This window comes from Vombatus ursinus, unplaced genomic scaffold (genome assembly GCF_900497805.2).
Source record: "Vombatus ursinus unplaced genomic scaffold, bare-nosed wombat genome assembly UNPS02011591.1, whole genome shotgun sequence".
Lineage (NCBI taxonomy): Eukaryota > Metazoa > Chordata > Mammalia > Diprotodontia > Vombatidae > Vombatus > Vombatus ursinus.
The window spans coordinates 4,290,845-4,313,332 of NW_020951369.1; the positions used below are offsets into that span (position 1 = coordinate 4,290,845).

General features: G+C 40.1%; 1 protein-coding gene across 1 annotated transcript in view; it reads right to left on the reverse strand.

Moving 5' to 3' along the window:
- VWA3B (von Willebrand factor A domain containing 3B) overlaps positions 1–22,488 on the reverse strand; it is a 202,179-nt gene that overhangs the window by 4,073 nt on the left and 175,618 nt on the right. The window contains exons 24-28 of the mRNA XM_027856651.1: positions 22,172–22,277; positions 11,971–12,095; positions 9,440–9,577; positions 8,031–8,128; positions 4,385–4,387 (exon numbers count right to left, since the gene is read on the reverse strand). Coding sequence (XP_027712452.1) covers positions 4,385–4,387; positions 8,031–8,128; positions 9,440–9,577; positions 11,971–12,095; positions 22,172–22,277 — 470 coding nt within the window. The remainder of the gene's footprint in view (positions 1–4,384; positions 4,388–8,030; positions 8,129–9,439; positions 9,578–11,970; positions 12,096–22,171; positions 22,278–22,488) is intronic.

The following is a 22,488-nucleotide window of genomic DNA, read 5'->3' on the forward strand; positions in this document are numbered from 1 at the left end:
AAGAAAGAAAGAAAGAAAGAAAGAAAGAAAGAAAGAAAGAAAGAAAGAAAGAAAGAAAGAAAGAAAGAAAGAAAGAAAGAAAGAAAGAAAAAGAAAGAAAAATAATTAACACTAGAGGGAAGAGGGCAAAGTAGTGAAAAATAGCCCAATGTCTCTCTCTCAACTGGAATAAATAAAATGAGAGCTTGAAAGGGAGATGGGCACAATCACTACACAGAAATGCCATTTTGAACTAGGTTTCTCTGGGTCTCAAATTTCCCCAATATAAATCGGGGATGAGAACTGACATTCTGTGATGTCACCCAGGGAGCCTCCAAATGGAGGCTCCAAAGTCACCTTAGACAAAACTATGCCTCTTATGTGATCAGCATTGGCCTATATGTATCTCTCCTTCATTTGCTACAAGTGTATTCTCTGTCAATAAACATTTTTTAAAATGCCTACTATGTGCCCTAGGCAGTGTGCTAAGCTCTATGTCTCTCAATGTGTGTATCCTAAACTGTAAGTTCAATTTAATTCAATAGACCTTTATTAAGCATTTATTCTGTGCAAGGTATTGAGAATACAAAATCCAAAATAAAGGTGTTTGCAATCTACTGAGGAGACACAGACAGATAAGTATATGCTGAGTAAAACAAGGTAATTTCAACCGGGAGAATCAAGAAGGGTTTCATACAGGAGATAATACTCCAGCTGTGCTTGGAAGAAGGTTAGTGAGGGGAAGAGGCAGTGGGGCAGGTTCTAGTGTCTACATTCATAAGCATAGTCTTGATTTAATGAGCATACAGTGATTAAGATTTATTAGTCTAACATAACAATGATATCAATAGTAACTTAGCATTTATATAGCATTTTATGGTTTGCAGGGCACTCTATAAACATTTCATTTTGTCCTCACAATAACCCTGGGAAGCAGATGCTACAATTATCCCTATTTTAGAAATGGGGAAACTGAGGCAGACAAAGGTTAATAAGTGACTTGCCCCTGGGTCACACAGCTAGTAAGTGAATGAAACCACATTTGAACTCAGGTCTTCCTGACTCTAGTTCCAGCATTCTAGCCACTGTTAAAACCTTGCACCAGATAAGGAAAACAATCATTTACAGGTTTTAGATCATAAGAGTTTAGAGATAGAAAGGACCCGAGAGAGTATCTCATTCAACCATCTAGACATTTTGTTGTTGTTGTTCAGTTGTTTTAGTCACGTCCAATTCTTCATGACCCCATCTGGAGTTTTCTTGACAAAGATACTGGAGTGGCTTGCCATTTCCTTCTCCAGTCCATTTTACAGATGAGGAACTGAGGTAAATGGGGATAAGTGACAGATAATTTCCCCACTAAAGGAGAAATGACTTGCTCAAGGTCACATAGAAAATAAAGCAACAGAAGCAGGATTAAACCCTGGTCGTTTGACAGTAAATTTAGCATATTTTCCTCTATACCACCTTGGCTGTCAGAAGAGTTTTATTTCATAAATTTGCTGTTGCATCAGAAAGGTGATTAAGGGGCATGTTTTCTACTCACCCTTCTCTTTCCCCTCAACTTAAAAGTTAGATCATGAAACACGGATGATAAAAACTTCCAGTGGCTGAGACCTCATGTGGAGGCAAAAGTCTATGAGTTTTCCTCAGAGTGCACACAAAGACTGGGGGTTAGAAATGGCACATTTAATCTTCAGATTTTTCTCCAAGAAGAGCCAAAGGGCCCCTGACATTCACTGAAATTACTAAACTAGTTAATGACATGCAATAGCTTAACGATTTCAACTGCATAGTTTAACAATTTCAAATACACGGCTTCCTCTAAGAGGAAAACAGTCAATTACCTCCAGTGTCAGATTATGGGAAGTGATTCATCTAAAGTCATAGCATAGACAGCTATTGAATCTTTATGTTTCAATCAATGACTTCCTCAAGCCACAGCAAGGAAAACAGTGTGAAGCAAGGTAATGCAGTAAAAAAGGAAGAGCATTAAATAACCTGAGAATTATGATTCCCACCAGGGTATCATTGCAGAGCAAAATGGCTTCCTGGGAAACCACCAAATGGATCTCAAGAAACAGAGCTAATGAGATGCTAATGTTTTGTGAAATAGGAATTGGGAATGGGAAGACGGAACCGTAGACCAGAACCAAAGCTACAGCTGAGACGTCGGGAAGTCAGTTCCTTGTTCTCTTCAGAGCCAACTTCTCCAGATCCACCACATTGAGATTGAACAATCATACTCATGAATTAAAAGAATGTTGCTGGACCCTAAGAGTAGATATAAATTTAAATAATCAGGAATACAATCATTTCCTTTCTAGCTGAGTTTTTGCTCCTGAGGAGAGGAAAAAGAACCAGCCTTATTTCTCATTTTATTAGATCCAGTGTTTCTAACCTTTCCAAGAAGCCAGACTCTTTTCAAAAGTGAGACCTTATCAGGGAGAAGTCACTTGGTTCAGGTACTCTGACACCTGAGGTTGTGGTCTGGTGTTTTAATACAAAATGAAATACTGGATCGGTGCTGTAACACTGAGATGTCTAAGACTGACCCACCTCCCTTATGGTTGATCACCTACCAGTTACATCAGGTCAGATGCACGAACTGAACTATTGGCCTTGGGTTCTAGATGCTTGAGTTCCCTAGATTGGCTGATGAGGCAACACTTTATTTCAAAGATTTAGATCATCTTGATTATCAGGCTGTTAGCTCCTTGAGGACAGAGGGCCTACTTTATGCCCTTCTTACATCTCCTTGATATAGCAATCTGTCCCCCCACAGGGGGAGCTCAATCAATTGTTCTGACAATGACCCACAAAACTCAAAAGCCAGAGCAAATGATGAAGGCAAAGCAGGCCATCACTGCTTCTCCTAGATGCTCATTAATAGGCTCTCTAATAATACATTTTGGAATTTTGCTGGGAATGGAAGTTCACTGGCCCATAGTTGGCAAATTCCATTTGAAATGCAAGAATTCAGAGGGGCTGTAGCACATAGAGGTTCTGGTATGACCTATTCTTGATGTCAAACAATCCCAGCTTTTCCTAGATAGATGTTCCATTAACAAACTCTCTCATAACACAGTTAGGAATCCAAGTCAACCTGCCTCTTCCATTCTCTTTCCTTCTTTAACTTTTACCTTTCTCATACAGTAACTTCAAAATCATTGTGAAAACCTTCCCCTTGAAATTACCTTGTTTTATTTAATATATACTCATCTGTGTCCATGTTTTCTCTCCCTTCCACCCTCTTGCCCAAACCCACGTAGAATGTAGGCTCCTTTTTTTGTTTTTGTTTTGTTTTCTCTCGCTATTGTTTTGTTCTCGCCATTATTTCCCCAGTGCCTAGCACAATGTCGTGTACACAGTAGGTGCCTAAAGAGATAAGAAGTCCATGACTCCAAGGTAGCCACGTGGAGAAGGCAACAGCATGGGACCCCGGGAAGTGGGCAGGAAGAGATGCAGCCAGAAGGCACGCTATGGATTACTCTACCAGTATTTTCTACTCACAGCAAGCATTGTACTGGGTTACACTGCAATGTAACGTTGGCCTGCTGAAAAGAGTCCCTAACAATTCTACAGATGCCCCCAATGATACATTGGAGTAAACTGAGGGAGAGTCAGCTAGGACTCTGAGAGCAGTGAGGCAGGGGGGCCACAGGGGAATCCCTGGGGGTTTTTGTTCCTATGTTGATGTGTCCTTCTGGAGTGCAACTGGCTCCAAGGAGACAAACAGCGGGGTATGGGACTGTACGTGTTTCACAGCAACATAGATTTGGAATCACAAGAGACCTCAGAGATAATTTTACTTTCTATTAGGATTGTATGATCCTTGAGGGCAGGGCTGTGAAATATATTTGCCTTTCTTTATATTCACAGTGCTTAGCACAATGACGGCACTTAGTAAATGTTTAATAAATGCTAATGATTACCAGGTGACTGATCCAATTCAGTCTCCTCATTTTACAGAGATAAGGAAACTAAGGCCCAGAGAGACTCCTTCTGTGGCTTGCCCAGGGTCACCCAGGTAGGCAAAGTAGTGAACACAGGTCCTTTGACTCCAAATTCAGAACTCTCCAGAAGCTGAGGGGATAACACTTTGCACCCAGCCTCAGGCGCAGTTAACACCATCAGACGTTTTGCTTTTGCTTTGATTCTTACTTGATATGAACCTTCTGAAACCATGTCAAGTTTTATCTAAAAAGATGCTGATAGATGATAGGAGCAGCACTTAGGGGCAAGTTCCTCAAGACGGCCTTTTCCCCAATCAGTAAGACATTTCTCTGGCAACCACACACTTCTGCATTTCACTTCAAATTCCTTCCTCCTTTTGCTGCTGAAGTTGTTCATCATTTATCTCTATTTCTTTCTGTGCCATAAGCTTTATGAGGCTAGCTTTTACATCCTTCTGCATACAGCAGGCTAAATCTTTGTTGAACTGAATCCATTGATTCTATCTGGCAGGAACCTCTGGCAGATCTGCTTTTTAATTTTTAAGGGGACTCTGCTTTCTCTCTCCCCTCAGAACATTTTAAAACCCATTTGGACAGAACAGGAGAATTTTTAAATTAACTCATACAGTTGTTTCCTTTTGGGCATATATCTGCACACCAGCTGCACCAATGGAAGAATAGAATATGACCAAGTTATTACTTCTGAACCTTCTATCAATTGCACCTGGCTATACCCTCAAAGCAAGCTGCCCCCTGGGGGCTAGGCACATGTCCATAATTTAGGTGGTGCAGTGGATAGAGCACCAGAATTGGAATCAGGAAAACTTCCTAAGTTCAAATCTTACCTCAGCGACTTAGTAGTTGTATGACCCTGGGCAAGTCATGTAACCCTGTTTGCCTCTGTTTCCTCATTTGTCAGATGAGCTGGAAAAGGAAATGGCAAACCTTGGCAAGCCTCTGCCAAGAAAACCCCAAATGTGGTCACAGGGAGTCGGACACAAATGAAATGACTCAACATCGACAACAGTGTGTATGTAGAATGTCCACGTTCATGGCAGGTCTTCTCCCCACTGGGCAGAGAAGTGGGTTCTGTATTACTCAATGAACTGACCCTGCTGAGACCAACCAAATGGCTACTGACCTTTGATGAAAACAGCTCGGGACTTGTTACCCCATCTCAGGTTCCTAAATCAAGGTTTGTATGCTGGGAAGTTTTAATGTCTTTAAGTTACGGTGGCTTAGAGAATACATTAGCTAGCTAACTATGCACAACCCCGCAGCAGAAAATAGAAGCAATAGACAATCAACGTCATGTTGAACAGTGAATCTACTCATTAGACAAGCAAATAAATCATTGAATTGGTTCAATATAATTATTTTATAATTCAGCCATTCTAGATCGCCTCAAATTTCTGAATATAACCACTGGGAAGTCAGGGCTATTTTATATGACTGAATTATTGACAAGCTACCAGGGCCATAAATAAAAATACTTTTCACTGATATGCTGCAATACCATTTGTTCTTTTGGGTCATATTACCTCCTATTTAGGTTGGCTTGTTTGAATTACTCAACTATAAATTCCTCAAGGGCAAGGACTAAGTTTTATTTCATCTTTGTAAATACAGGGCCTAGCACAAAACTTTTCATAAACAAATGCAAAAAACAAAAACAAAAACAAAAAACCAACAACCATTTCTTAAGCGCCTGCTGTGTGCTAGATTCTGTTATGTGTTGTTCAGTGATTTCAGTTATATACAACTCTCTGTGGCCCCATTTTGGGGGTTTTCTTGGCAAAGGTTACTGAAATGGTTTTCCATTTCCTTCTCTAGCTCATTTTACAGATGAGGAAACTGAGACAAACAAGGTTAAGTAACTTGCCCAGGGTCACACAGCTAGGAAGTGTCTGAGGCTGGATTTGAACTCATGAAGAGGAGTGTTCCTGATTCCAATCCCAGTGCTCTATCTACTGTACCACCTAGTTGCCCCAGGCCCTGTCATATTTGTTGGAAATATGACTGATATTTTTAAAGCACCTATTGTATTCAAAGTACTATTCAAGGTATACAAATACAAAAAGGAAAGTGCCTTCAAAAAGCTAACATTTTGGTGGCAGATATAATGTCTACACTGAGAAGTAACTGTATGAAACATATAGATGGTAATTTCAAGTCGGGCAGAGCACTTATCTTGGAGTACAGCTGGAGGAAATCAGAAGAGGCCTCACCTAGGGATGGGTGCTTAGGTTGTGCTTTGAGGGAAGACAGAGATTCTAGAAGGTGTCCTAAGGAGCACACTCCAGACGTGGCCAGATGGGGACACCTTTGCAAAGACTGGAAAGTGGGAAATGGAATGTCATGTAGGGCAGAAAAAGGAGTTGCTTTATCTAGAATGGAGAGCGTATGAAGAAGGGGAGCATGAATCATGATGGGGAAAGTTAAGTGTGAGCCAGATTATGGAAGACTCCAAAATAATTGTAGCATAGTAGATGGAGCACTTGGAACTCAAATCATGCCTCAGACACTTCCTTACTGGATAACCCTGGGCAAGGGACTTAATTAATTAGCCTCGTGAGTTTCCTTGCTTATAAAATGAGAATAATAATAATAATAATAATAATAATAATACCTCACAGAGTTATTGTGAGGATCAAATCAGATAACTTATGTTTACAAAGTACTTTGCAAATCTTAAAGCACTATACAGATACTGATGATGATGACGATGATGATGATGGGGGATGATGATGACGATGATGATGATGGGGGATGATGATGATGATGAAGATGATGATGATACTAGACCGAGGATTTTTTACATTTTATACCAGAGGCAACAGGGAGGCAAAGAAGATTTTTGAGCGGAGAAATGATCTGTTCAGATCTGTGATTCATGAATATCAACTTGGTGATTGTGTGGAGAATATATTGAAGTCGGCAGAGACCAAAAACAGAGAAACCAATTAGGAGCCAGTTACAATAGCCCTACGCAAGATGAATCAAGAACCAGGGCACTGTGTTTACAAATGGTATACACTACCACCAGCTTGAGCAACGATGCCTACATGTGGTAATCTCAGAGGTAAAGACAAACATAAATTTCCACTCAATCATCCTTTTAAAAAAATTTAAAGCTATTTACAAGAGGAACGAACATCAAAGTATACTGTAAGAGATACATACAGGTGGCAAAGTATTTAAAGAAACTTAAAGCTCTTTCCTTAAGAGCTTAAAGAAATTACAGTTTGGTATTTTCCCCATATTACTTCAATACTTTGAGTTTTCACTGGTGTAACTAATATCTTGATGGTTGCAAATAATAATAATAATAATGATAGCTAGCATTTGTAAAGTGGTTTAAAGTTACGAAGCGCTTTATAAATATTATCTCACTTGATCCTCACACCAATCCTGGAGGAAAGTAGATGCTATTTTTACCCCCATTTTACAGATGAAGAAACTGGCAGACAGGTGAAGTGATTTGCTAAGGGTCACAGAGCTGATGTTTGAAGCAGAATTTGAACCCAGGTCTTCCAGAGTTCACAGCTGATTTTAAGTGTTGCCGTGGCCAAAAAATGAATCACTCTGCTGGCAAACTGCTAATGAGCCTCTCTAAACTCAGCTAGGCTAACGTTCAGAAAACAGACATACATGCACATCTTACCTGGCCCTGCCTTCAAGCCTTTCCAGGTCAGTAGGACGTTCTGGGGCTGGCACAGAGTCGCCTCCACGCCATCAGAGGAGGACTTGAACAGAGGCCCTACTTAGTCTAACCCTGCTATTATGTACTCAGTGTGTGAGAATGCTGCTTTTCTTGAGTCCTAATTAACAGTTGGAGAGCTGCTCTCACCATTAATCGTCTAAGAGTGTGATTTTTCCAAGAATTTCAAAATAATATTCATGGATATAGAATAGGCATTCAATAGACAAATGAAGATTAAGGGATAAAATCACAGAAGTATTTTCAGGCAAAACGTACCGCATCTCTGCCTTTCTCTCCATATACTCAAAGGACGATTGCTCTCTACTGAAGGATGAAAATAAAAGAGGAAGGCACCATCTAACTTAGGAAGTAAGAAGTTAGAGCATACTTACTTTGGGGGTTCTTTCATCAGTGTAGAACTTATAAAGGAACAAGAGAGTGCATATTTGTTTTGGCTGATTTTAATAAGACCGCTTCTGAGGCAAAAGTCCTATAGTGACAACAATAGAGACCATTCAGTCATCAATAGCCGACATTTGGACACATTTCTACCCCAATCTGCCCCATGCTGGTAGTGAGCAGAGCTCTCTGTGCTATTCTCCTCAACAGGGTAGGTCTGAAGAGAGCAGTTCAAAGTCAGGGTTAAGAATCTGTTCGTGGTTTTATTGGTTCACTCATCAAAGTCTTATTTGACTCCTCTCTGTCCTTCCCCCCCAAGGAAAGATTGGTTTCCAAAGCCATCCATCCACTCCTTTTCACACATCTGCCCCTTACTCTCTAATCCCAACATTCTTTGCTTAGGTCAGACTCTGGTTACATCTTTCCCAGACTTGCTTTTTGCCCAGCTTCCTGTGGCCAGCTCAGTCACTCCTCTGTTCTTTTAACCCTGTCAAAGGCAGCATCTTTTTTTGTCTTTTTTTTTTTTACTGTGCTCTTTACCTCCCTAACGTTTCTCATCTTGTCCTATAGTGTTCTATAGCCCTTCACCATGAGCTGTTTTGTATTCTCAATTACAGCTCAAGCAACCTTGCCTACATGAAAATTCTCTTGATTTCCAGTCACAACACTGCTCCCTGGGAACCAACTACCGTGTTGTATTTAACTACCATGTATTTATCCTGCATATACAGTGCTTGATTTTTCCTCCCTCCCCCTGCCTTAGGATAAACTCATTGCATTTGTATTTCCAGTACCTAGCACAGTGCCTGGCATACAGTAGAAGCTTAATGAATGCTTTCTGATTGTTTGGTTAATCTTTCTCTGTGCCTTAACTTATGCCTTTAATCATTCCAAGCTCATATGTTTTTCATACTCTTGCCAGTAAACCTTCTTCAAAAGCAGTGCCAAATGCCTCAATTTACTACCCCTACTGAATGTGGTTATCCCACTGTCCATTTGCCTGCTCTACGTATCCATGTCAGTATGTATAATACTAAAAATGAAAGCAGTGGGAAGATTATATAGTGTTTTTGTGGTGGTTGGTGTTGTTTCTGTGGATGGCACTCAACACAACAAGTTCTTAATCAATCAACCAATCAATCTTGGCACTGATTCAATTGAATTTCAATATACAACTCTACCTACTTGGATGTCAACCAGAACATACTTCCATTTTTCTTTCTGTAAACATGTAATCCTCTATACTCAGCCACTACATAAATCAATTATGTTATAGTTTTCATAATTTTCATCATGAAGGCACCAGGTGAATTATTACAATGACTATTTCCCAAATTGTTCTCTCTTTCTCCCACAGTCTTCTTTCAGCCTGGTGTCATTGTGTTGATATAGGCCTACTTACTCTTCTGTTGTTACACTTCAAAACAGTATAGAATCGGTCATATGGCTCATCTTCACTGGGTGTTGCTGTGATAATGGCCGGAACATAGAAATCATATCCTTTTCGTATGACAATTTTGGCAAATACATAGTCTCCAACCTGTACAGAAGAATGTATTTTATTTAGAATAATCTGCCTTTAGAATAAATACATCATGCTAACATAAGTTTAGGCAACATTAAGTTTTTTTAAGAGTTTTAACTACCACATATCAATGCTGAAAAGGCAAGCATAACACAGAGGACTGAGAACCAGCCTCAGAGCAAGAAGCCCTGAAATTGGATTCTGCCTCTGACACATATTGGCTATGTGACCACGGACAAATCATTTAAATTCTCAGGTTGGAGGAAACTCTCTAATATTATTAAGTTGCAGAGAAAGGAGAAAAGACCAGCCTGAATTGGTAGAGGGAGTTTCCTCACCTGAGGTTTCCCTATACTAATGAAACCACATGTGCAGGCCCTATCCCTATGTCAACACTAGCAAATTTTAACATGGAGAAACAATAGAAATTAGTTTTACTAAACTACCAAGGATGATAAGTAGATCACAGTCCTAATAATTTCAGGGTACTTTCTGATGGTCAGACCCCATCTAGAGCACTTTATTCATTTCTGGAACTGATATCCTAAGAGATATTGATAAACCAAAGTCCATCCAGAGGAAATGAATGGTACTTGACAAAATGTCTTATAAGAAACAGTTGAAAGAGTTGAGTAAATTTATGGCCTGGAGAAGAGATGATTGAGGTAAGATATGATGTCTCAGGCAGCTAGGTGGCACAGTGGATAGAGTGCCTGGACTGGAGTCAGGAAAACTCATCTTCCTGAGTTCAAATCTAGCCTCAGACACTTGTTAGCTGTGTGACCCTGTGCGTTTGCCTCAGTTTCCTCAACTGTAAAAGGAACTGGAGAAGGAAATGGCAAACCACTCCAGTATCTTTGACAAGAAAATCCCAAATAGGGTCACAAAGAGTCAGACACGTCTGAAATAACTCAGCAACAACAACAAATGATGGCTACTTTAACTATTGCTAGGATTATAAGTTCAGGGTTGGGGAGGCCCTTAGAAGATCATCTAGTCCAAATGCCTTACTTTACAGATGAGAAAACTGAGGCCCAGTGAGGTGAAGAGGTCACATAGATCGTAAATGACCAACACAGTATCTGAACTCCAAGTGCTTTGATTCCACACCACGGAAAGGTTGACGTGTTGAGAAGAGAGCAGACCCGCTTGTGTCGTCTTACTGAAGTTACTGCCAACTGAAAAGAGTTTCCTAGAAAACTTTCTGTGGATCTCCTCTGCCCTATGACAAACCATCGTTTGTTTTTTTTTTTTACACTTACTTATATACAAGTCATGTCTCCCTACCTCAACAGGATATACGCTAATTAAGGTCAAGAACTATGTTATTTTCAGTCTTTGGATCTCTAGAACCTGTGACTGTGCCTTGCATATAGGAGGTCCTTGATATGAACTGAATTGCAAAAACTACTAAAAAATGGTAGAAGTTACCCCAAGAAACATTTTAGCTCCATATAAGAAATAACTTGCTAGCAACTACAGGTGTCCCAAAAGGGAATGGGCTGCTATAGGAGACATTTCCATTGAAATTCTGCTTTTCTGGGATGCTGAGATCCCAGAGATCAACTAACCAACTAACCACTCTAGCAATCAGTCAGTATTTATTAAGCATGTACTATGTGCCAGGCACCTTGCTAAGCATGGAGAACAAACTAGAAATTGATCTCCAAGATCCCATACAACTGTGAATTCAATACTTTTTTGACAGATTGCTTTTCAACTGGCTTACCAACCAAGTAATAACTAAAACTAGCAAATCATTGTGAAACTTTATCTTTCCAAAGCTTGTTTCTGCATCTTTTTTTTTAATCACTAATTGACTTTTTAGAGTTAGAGTGATGTAAGGGATATGTGATCAGACCCACTAAATTTTTTATGAATTTATAACTAGATGAGAAAATGCCATGGTACCACAAATATTATCCATTCAAATATGAGTCGTATAAACTTTTGAGGGCTAATTATGTTTTAAGGTCTAGAAAATACAGTTAGTTAAATACTATGCCAAGGGAAAGCAATGGCATGTGCATTGATCATAAATTACTTTTAATTTATTCTTGTAAAGTTAAGAAAAGATGATAAATCCTGGGCAAATTACAGCCCCTCTGTTACCCTGTATACTGTTGGAAACAAGGTAATAATATTTCTAGCAAAAGCAAGTCAATATGATTATTATTTACATTGTATGGAGTTAATTAAGCAACTATAAATTAGCAAGAGGAAAATGGTAGCTTTGAGCCACAGAAAGAGGAGCTAATATTATTTCTTCAACAAATAGTCAAACAAAGAGTCATACTTTACCAAAGAACATAAGTGTGGTGGTGTCATCTGTGCCTTTTGTGCTGTGAGAAGTGAAGAATAGAGTGAACAGTGGGAAAGGTAGCTTAAAGAATTGCTATTTTTCCTACCTGTAGAACTGGACAGGGCATAGCACCGCCCACGGGAGTAATGAATATGATGGGCACGACTCGAGCCTCTCCATGTTTGAACTGCACAAGTGCATGTGTGGGGCCAACACACTTTATCACAGTGCCTGAAATGAATCACTTTTTTTAAAAAAAAAAGACATTTTTAAAGCTCCATTCTACATGTTCCAGATAACTTCACAAATTCTGTTGGCCATTAAATAGGCATTTAGTCACCTGACATTCCTTTTATCTATAGATGTGGGACAAGAATCACAGAATCTCAGATTAGAAGGGACGTCATAGGCTACTCAGTACTTGTACTTGTTTTCCACATAGGAATGTAAACTTGCAAATGGGAACTGTTTCATTCTTCGTATTTTTATCCTCAGTACACAGCATGGCACCCGGCACCTAGCTGAGGGTTCAATAAATATTTGTTGACTGATTAATTAATGACTTGAAATAAGGAGAAACCTACTGCCTCAGGCAGCCCATTTCCTTTTAGGACAGCTTTAATTCTTAGGGAGTTTTCCTTACCTCAGGCATTGTATTCATCATGGCACAGTGGAAAAGAATACCAGTGGAGACTAAGGACCTAGGTTTGTATCCCATCTCCAATGCTTTACTACATGTATGACTTTGGGAAAAATCGCTTAACCTCTTTGGGCCTCTGGTATTCATTTGTAGAATAAGGGGACTGGAGTTGGTGGCCTCTGGGGCCCCATCCAACTCTCAATCTATGAATCTAAGAGCCTTTGAGCCTAAATTTGACTTTCTGCCATCTTCAACTCTTGGTAGAGCCAAGCAAAACAAATCTAATTGCTGTTCACTATGCCAGTCCATCAAATACCTAAAGATAACTATCATGTTTCCTCTAAGTCTTTTCTTCTCCAGGCTAAATGCCCTCCAGTTTTTCAACCAATCAATGTATGGCATGATCCTGAGGCCCCTCACTCTCCTTGTCGTCCTCCACTGGGCACACTCTAGCTTACTGATTTCTTTCCTAAGACCTACCAGGAGGGATTGAACTCAGGTAAGAACTCTTGCAGAATAAATTATCATTTTTGTTTTTTGAGAGCTTTTTTTTTTTGGTCTTATACAATACTTTACAACAGAAGAGCCCAAAGCATTTTATAAACGTTGCTTATAAAATATCAGTGAGATGGGTAGGCATCCAGATAAATGAACAGGGTCCTGGAGAATTTCTATGCCTTATACTGAGCAGTTGTGTTGTGGTTTGTCCTTTGTTCTCAAAGGGGACCATGACATCAGGAAGATGATAACATGACTTGCAACTGAATTGGGTTTAAGTGACTGATGGCTGAACAACAGCAAATATTTGGAACCCCTAAGGGGTACAGTGGATAAAATGCCAGGCCCAGAGTCAGGAAGACTCATCTTTCTGAGTTCAAATCTGGCCTTAAACACTTACTAGCTGTGTGACCCTGGGTGAGTCACTCGACTTTGCCTCAGTTTCCTCCTCTGTAAAATGAGCTGGAGAAGGAAATGGCAAACCACTCCAGCATCTTTGCCAAGAAAACCCCAAATGCGGTCATGAAGAGTCAGATATGACTGATGAACAGCAACAATAACAACAAAAAAGCAAATATTCTTCCTAACTAAAAGATTATTCACACATACATGTGTGACCCCTTCCTCTAGGAAGTCTTTTTGCCTTCCACTTACATAATTTATAGAAGCTGTAAGGAATCTCAGAGGTCAGTGAGGTTCGAACTGCTTCTAAACAGAAATCTCTTCTTTAATATTCCCAACAAGCAGGGCCAGCTTCCACCCAGTAACCATCAGTGATGGGGACCTTACTATGTCTTGAATTAGTCCCTTCCACTTTTGAAGAGGCCTAACTTTTATTCACCTATTCACCTGTCCTTTACTTATATCAGTCTTTCAAGATAAAAAATGGTATTTTTCAGTTGGGAAACTAGGAAAAGAAGCCTATGCTTTCCCCCAGAATGCTTTTCTCAAAGCTGAATAAAAGATCTAATGAGAAATGGGAAAGATGACCAGGTTAAATAAACCAATGTGCCCTCTATGCCCAAATTTACAACTAAAAATAATTAAGAAGCTAAAAATGCTGAGTGTTCCCTTGTGGTGTAGCTGCAGTCAAAGAGGACACTGTAATGGAAAAAGAAAATTCCTGGACTGAGGTTGAGGGGGTCTGGCATTCAGCCTAACTGAATTTATGTTCCCCATTAAAAGGAGGTTATAATTTTTAAGGGACATTTTAGAAACAGATATACTTAACATAGCAGCTACAGTTGTGCACAGAATTCCTTTCATAGATAGAAAATGTGTACACAAGTCCCCATTGTCCTCCAGAACAACACATCTGGCATCCTGGCCATGACCACTCTCTTACTGCTCCATGCAGCCTTGGCAAACTGGGTTTATTTGCTACAAAAGAAACTAGGTGTTGATTTTCTGCCTTGACTTCAGCCCAAACATCTCTTATTTCATTGAGTATTATAAGGAGGCCATGATATTTTTAAAAAATCAAACCCTGCGTTGATTTTTTCCTTAATTTTTGGAATGAAATATTCAACTTGATTTTAAATAAGACTAAATAAAAATAACCAACCAACAAGTAATATTAAATACCTACTATGTTCCTGGCGCTGTGCTGGCCGTCAGAGATACAAAGACTATCAGCTCCAAAGGGATGGCAAGCTGGCTACCAGGAAGGGACAATGGTTATTTCCCAGTTCCCCGAGCAGTTCAATTCACCACAACTGAGCAAACATTTCTGTGACATGGTCCTCTTTGAGAACGAAGGCCAAACAACAACAGCATCAGCCTGCCATATTCATAGCCCCCTGCTACAGAGGGAGCTACAAAGTCCAGCTAAACCCCCACCGAGAGTGGGACTTAGCATGTAGACGAAAGAAGAGCTGAAGTTTATGTGATGTTTTACAAACATTCCGGCAGTTACTCCTTACAACCAGCCACGTGTGGTAGGGAGGGAGGGATCTCCAATTTACAGTTGTGGATATCTAGAGGGAAACAGTGACATGCCCAAGGGCAACTAGCCACTTAGCTAAGCTTTTCATTACTCTTCCCACTACTATCTGGCCCTGTCTGCCAACATGATGTGGCTGATGTAGAAATATGTTTTGCATTGTCTTCGCATATATAATGGGTATCGTATGCTTGCCTTCTCAATGGGTGAGGGAGGGATAGAATTTGGAACTCAAAATTAAGGGGAAAAAATGTTTAAAAAACCCCGAAGGATATAATGATTCCTAAAGTGGAGGGAGTGTATCTTCCTACAGATTAGAAAAGGCAAAGGGTCTTCCCAACAGGGTGATCATACAATCTTTTAAGTTTTACAAAGTACTATCCTCACAATAATCCTGTGAAATAAATGGTCCTCTTTAATTTTTTTTTTTTTTGATGGGGGAGGTGGGATGGTCTGGACCTGTGATTTCATAAGTGTGTGAGAACTACTCCCTGACCTCCCGATAATGCAGACCAGCATCTCCTCTATAATTTATATGCTGGAGAAAATTGCCTACGGGCACTGAAAGAATAATAGGGCCAGAGATTTAGAGCTAGAAAGGACCTTAAGAGGTTATTTCAAGTCCAACCACCTCTTTTTTTTTTTTTTTAGACAGTTGGGGTTAAGTGACTTGCCCAGGGTCACACAGCTAGTAAATGTCAAGAATTTGGTCTGAGGCTGGATTTGAACTCCCATCCTCCTGACTTCAGGGCTGGTGCTCTATCCACTGCACCATCTAGCTGCCTCTACCTCATCTTAAAGATGAAGAAACTGAGGCCCAGAGAAATAAAGGAACTTGCCCGGGGTCAGGAGGAGGACTTGAATCCAACTCTTCCTGACTCTAAGACTTTATGCCATATTATTTCTCTGATCTCCTAAAGTCAAGTGTTCAACCTAGGATCACGCATCTGGAGTCACATGCCAGCAGTACAGGATGAAGAATCAGGAAGGCCTATGGTCATATCCTATCTCTGATACTTCTATTTAGGTGACTAGGAGCAAATGATTCGATCTCTCTGGGCCTCAACTCACCCATCTCTAAAATATTTGTAGTACCTGTCTCCACAGGGTTGTTATAAGGAACAAATGAGGTTATCTGTGTCTATAGAGTGGCTTTTTTTTCCTAAGCAAAACTATAGAACTTTACAAAACCTTAAAATGTTATATAACTATCAGCTGTCCTTTAATGTATGGATTCAAATCCTGGCTCTGACACTTATTACCCGTGTGATCTTGAGGAGATATCTCTCAATCTGGGTCTTCCTTTGCTCATTTGTAAAAAGAGCAAGTTGGACTGGCAGACCTCTAAGGTTCTTTGCAGTTCTAGGTTCATGATCCGATAATTCAGGTCTCTGCCCCGACCTTACACCCAGTATTCTTTTCTCTCCGCCACACAGCCTCTCCTATATGTTATTTTTCACTTCTGTCTCGGGCAGCTACTGGTTAACTGAGAGGCCCAGACAAGTATCTCCAATTATGTGTCCTCTTCATGCTGTGTCTCCCTGTGGGGGGCAAACCAAACCACAATATAGCTGCTAGAGCCACCTTGTTCATCTAACCAATGATTACTGACTCCCTCTGGCATAGGAGAATCCTTGCTATGATCGTGAAGATATTTGAAATATTGTCATCGAGTCATTTCTGTCATGTCTGACTCTCTGTGACCCCATTTGGGGTTTTCTTGGCAAAGATACTGGAGTGGTCTGCCATTTTCTCCTCCGGATCATTTTACAGATGAGGAAACTAAGGCAAACAGGATTAAATGACTTAGTCAGGGTCACACAGCGAGTAAGAGTATGAGGTCAGATTTGAACTCACAAGATGTTCAGGCTCTGAGTTCAGGCTCTATCCATTGTGTCACCTAGCCACCCATATTTGAAATGATGGGGCCAAATGTACTTTGCTTTAAATGTTATAGGCAACTAGATCACGCAATGGATAGAGTGCTGAACTTGGAGTCAGAAAGAGTCATGTTTGAATCTTGCCTCAGACTAGATCTGTAAGCTCGGATTAAGTCCCTTAGTTGGCCTCAGTGTCCTTATCTGCAAAATGAGGATAATAAAGGTACCTACCTTACAGAGTGGTTGAGAGTATCAAATGAAATTAGACATGTAGGGCACTTTGTAAACCCTAAAGTGCTATTAACTATTAGTATGTAACAAACTAGCATTTTTGCCTCTTAGCACAGTGTCTGGAATGCAGTAAGAATTTAATAAATGATGGCTAATTTGGCTTGACCTGGCTTCACCCTTTGATTTAGGACATCACTATCCCAATTACTCTCCATATTTTCTTCTCCTCCTACTATACCTTAAAACTGACTCATTATCACCGAAGGTGATTCTAAAGCTTTCAATGAAAAATATCCTAAAAGGACCCAAATATTATCTTTGCAAAATTCTTCAGATGCCTCATCTCAATAAAAATGATGCAAGTAAAAGTTTCAAAAATCATATGAAACTTAAAAAACAAAATTGCAATAACATTCTAGACAATTTAAGTACTTCCCAAAAGGCTATGCCTATGAACACAGAGCAAGTTTTAAAAAATAATCACTTAATCCAGTTAAACAACCTTTTAGTAACTGGTTATTTATCAGTTATTTTCAAAGTTGACTAGTTGCTTGGTTAAATTGATTTCCTTTTAAATTTTGCCCCCAAATGGTTTCTGTGTTAGGTAATCATAGATACTGAGGCTAAAACAGCTGGTGTTAGCTCTTGATGTCTGTCCATCAATCACATGAGAAAAGAAGTGAAAAAATATTTTTAAGTTGTTAATAGTAACGAAGTTTAATAGGGAAGAAGTAAAATATTTTTCTTAGGAGGAATGGCTAAGTAGCAGCTTGTCTGAAAAAAGGTCTGGGGGCTTTAGTGGACCACAAAACTCAACGTGAGTCAACAGTGTCAAGCAGCATGCAAGAAAGCTAATGCTGACCTCGGTCTACATTAAGAAAGGAAGAAATAAGGTGGTGAGAATTCAGCCAGACACTGCCCTGGACAGACTCGGACTGGAGCAGTGTGTTCAGTTCCAGGTACCACACTTTATAAAATGAAGTCAACCTAAGCTGACTTCCCTAGTAGGTTTAAGAACCTACCACGTTTCAGGTACTGTGCTAAGCACTGGGGATACAAAGAAAGGCAAAAAAATAAAAGTAAAGATCAGTCCCTACTCTCAAAGAACTCCCAGTCTACAGGAGAAGACAACACAAAATCTACTATATGCAAATGAGATATGTGTGTATGTGTGTGTGTGTGTGTGTGTGAGAGAGAGAGAGAGAGAAGGAGAGGGAGAGAGAGAAGTGGGGGAGAGGGTGAGAGAGAGAGAGAGACAGAGAGACAGAGAGAGAGAGAGAGAGACAGAGACAGAGAGACAGAGAGTGTTTATACACACACAGAAAGAAGTGGGGAGAGCATCCAGAGGAAGACAACCAGTATGGTAAAGGACCTTGAGTTCATATCCTATAAGGATTGATTGAAGGAAATTCAGATATTCAACCTGGAAAGGATGAAACTTGGGAATGAATGCATATGATATCATTCTTCAAGTATCTGAAGGGCTGGCTATCCCATAGAGGAGAGATTAGAACTTGTTCTGCTTAGGCAGAGGGGGATAAGTAGAAGTGAGGCATGGAAGTAGCAAGTTTGGGCTGGATGTCAGGAAAACCCTGTCAATGATTAGGGCTCTCCACAAGCTGAATGGTCTACCTCTGAAGTCAGCATATTCCTCCTTATTGGAGGTCTTCCGATAAAGACTAGATGATCACTTATTAGGCATGTTATAGCCGGGGTTTCCTTTTCAGGTACACACTGGACAAAATGGTCACTGAGATTCCTTCCGTCTCTGCAATTCTGTGATTCTGTGATTTTCTGTTGACTTGCCATCAAATGACACATATTGTACTTCTGTCCCCAAAGGCTTCCCGTGCTCTCCACCATCAGGCAGGATTGTTTTCTGGTTCATTTTCTTAGCTCACAATTACTGTGCTGATGGATATCTAAGCCCTTCAAATTTTTGCTAAAATGCTAAAGCAGTAAACTATTATTATTAACTGAAGTTTTTTACCCTGGAGGAAAGAAGACCTAATATGGGTGGTCGTGGTGAATAATAAATGTCTTCAAAGTTGTCTTGTGGGAACAGTCACTACACTTATTCCTCTTAGTTCCAGAGGATAGAACCAGGAGCACAGAGTAGAAAATAGAGAGAGGCAGATCAGTTCAGTATAAGCAAAGATTCCTAAGAATTAGACCTATCCAAACACAGAATGGTCTGCTTTCAAGTCAAAGGAGGTCTTCAAGATGAGACAATAATTTGCTTCAGATACATGCTGGACTAGTGCTTAGCACTAGTTCTTGGTACTTAATAAGTGCTTAATAAATGCTTATTGACTGACTGACTGACTAAAAGACCATAGTCCAGTGGAAAGAGGCTTTGGAATTAGAGGACCTGGGTTCAAGTCTTCTGCCTCTCATTTACTACCCATGTGATCTTGTACAAGTAACTAAAGCTCTCCTGGCCTAGTTTCCTCATCTGTAAGATGAAAGAATTGGATTATGGCCACCGAGGTCCCTTCTAATTTGAAAACATCAGCTCCTATGATCTCGTTCCTTTGAAGTCATTAAAAGATCCAGAGCTGGTGGGGCCCTTGGAGATCATTGAATCCAAACCCCTCATTTGGCAGATGAGGAAACCAGGGTTTTCTCATCCAAGGTCAGAGAGTTAGTCAGTGCCAAATCTGGGATTCAAAATCAGGTCTTCAAATCCAGCATTCTTTCCACTGTACCATTCCAGTCCTAAAATTCTGTTATTTGATGCTGAGCCAGCAGAGGTTGGAGTCCAAATTGCATCAGCCTTACTGTTTGGCTTTCAAATTATTCTCAATTGGCATTATAAACACCAAGCTAAATAAATCAGAAGGAGCTTTTTCAACCCAGTAAGATGGTTTTCTACAATTACATCTGAGCAGCCTTGAGCCCTAGAGAAAGGGAAGGAAGGTCCCAAGCACCTCCTCCCCTTCTCTTTGCTTCAAGACCAGTTGCAAAGTCTAAACTGATAGGTCCCCTTTTAAGCCATGACTCCACATTGATTCTCACAAAGTAAATTCCAAGGCAAATTTGCTAAGTCTACAAATCAAATTGTTCCAGTTGTCAGCCCCACATCTGCCCCCTGGAAACTAAAAAAACCCAGCTGATATCTGTCTCTAGCTGTCCTCCTTGGTAATAGAGATTCTGGAATTACATTTTATCTGGTGATTTGGATGGTGATGCCAGAGGCCTAATATACTTTGTGCAGGACAGCTGTGCTCATCTGCAAATAAAATGCCAACTTGTCAGGATTCCTTTCTCCAACAAAATACTTCCACCTCCCACTGAGGACCCCATTAAGGACAAAGTCCTGGAATTCTCTGTTAAGAATAGATTTGGGTCCTGGGGCACTGATCTAGGAACTAAACAGTTCTAACCTGGTCGGATTCCCTCAGATAATTATAGAGTTCATCTGCATCAGTCATCATAGCCCTTATGTCTTATCCCGGAAAGATGTTGATAGTATTCTTTTCATAAACACCCCTTTCAGAACATACACACATCTTTTTTTGAGCCACTAGGAAGCAGAGAGGCTCAAAACCCAAGATTTTTGCCCTAGTCAAAGGTGAGCCTTCCCTCTCTCCTCCCTTAAATCTTTTAGGCTACTCTATATGACTATATAAATGTATGCATTTAATCAGAGTTATAACTAGTATTATCTTTTTTTTGGCCCAGACCTGTGATTTCATCAGTGTGGAAACCCCTTTCATCCATTGGCAATCCACTTATAATTAATAGCCTCAGGGAGGTATCTGAAGGTGTTGAGAGGCTTAATAATTTGTCTGTGGTCACATAACTAATATGGGTCCGAGGCAGGTCTTGAACCAGACTCTGAGGCCAGACCTCTAGCTACTAAGGCTAGTAGTGCTTCTCATTACTATTACATGCATGGGATAACTTATCTGATCTTAGGATCGTAGGATTATTAACCTAGAGGTCATTTAGCCCAACCTCTGTTAGAGAAAGAAATGGCAAACCATTTCAATATCTATGCCAAGAAAATGCCAGATGGGGTCACCAATAGTCAGACACTATCAAACAACAACAACAAAAAAGCCCAACCTCTTCATTTTAAGCCCAGAGAGGTTGCTACCCCTTTCCTCTATTAGACCATAAGCTCCTTGAGGACAAGGACTTCCTAAAAAAACAAACAAACTTTGTATTTCCCTCCCCATCCCAACCCCTCACATACCCAGCACCATACCTTGTACCAAGGAGGGATTTAATAAAGCATAATTGAGTTGAACTATGAAGTTCAACTCAATTAACCATTAATCAGTCAAGTAAGGGACCAGTATCAAACCAATCTGTTAATTTCTAAGTGAAATCATCTGTAAAACCCTCTCCTCAATGGAATCAAAAGAGTTCCAGCTAGTAGTCAATATTCAATAGCACCAAACTCCAATATAACCAATGAATTTAGACAGGCAGTCGCAATTAGGGTTAGGTAATGTAATGAGGTTTGCCTTGTACTAGTGACAGCATACTTATATTAAATCCACAGAAAATCCCCTAAACTCATTTGGCCTAGGAATTTTATCCTCCATGCCCAGCAGAAGCTGCAAATGCACTGGCAAAGTAATAGATCTGAGTTTTCATTTTTTTTTTTCCTTTTCACAGGCAGAGGGAGATACTGTCTGAGAAGGGAAATGACAGGAAGGTAGGCATCAGGAGACAAGAAGGCATCAATAATCCACAAACTGCATAATCTGTTCCTGTGTAATTAAGAGCAAATATCATCCCAAGAGATCACAGTTTAAATAATGCAATACCTGTACTCTACATTATCACACTGTATAAATCTTAGTTAATGTACATTTTGATATCTTTTGTGGCATCCCACTTTTTGTGACCCCATTTGAAGTTTTCTTGGCAAAGATCCTGGAATTGTTTGCCATTTCCTTCTCCAGCACATTTTACAGATGAGGAAACTGAGGCAAACAAGGTTAAGTGACTTGCCCAGGGTCAGACAGTTAGTAAGTATCTCTGGCCAGATTTGAACTCAGGAAGATGAGTCTTCCTGACTCCAGGTCAGGCACTGTATCCACTGCAGCACCACCTAGCAGCCCTAACTGTATCTTAGGGAGTCTTATAATACAAAGTCTACCTGGAAAATAAAAGCCGTTTTCCTCTGATCTTGCAATAACCTTCTGACCTTTGAGGGGATCAACTCTTTTGCTTTTGAATTTCTTCTGTTGACTTTGTTGTGATTTCTGTAGGGTGAAAAAAAAAAGGATAGAGATAGAATGATTATACAAAACTTGATGAAGAAAATAGTAAAAAAAAAAAACAATGAGGAAGTGGATGTACAAGATCTCTAAAGACTCAGAAAGGAAGTTTTGCAAAATTATATAACAAATAAATACTCTGTGTGCTCATGCTATTAGGTGCACAGCCCCCACCCCCACACACATTTACACGTCT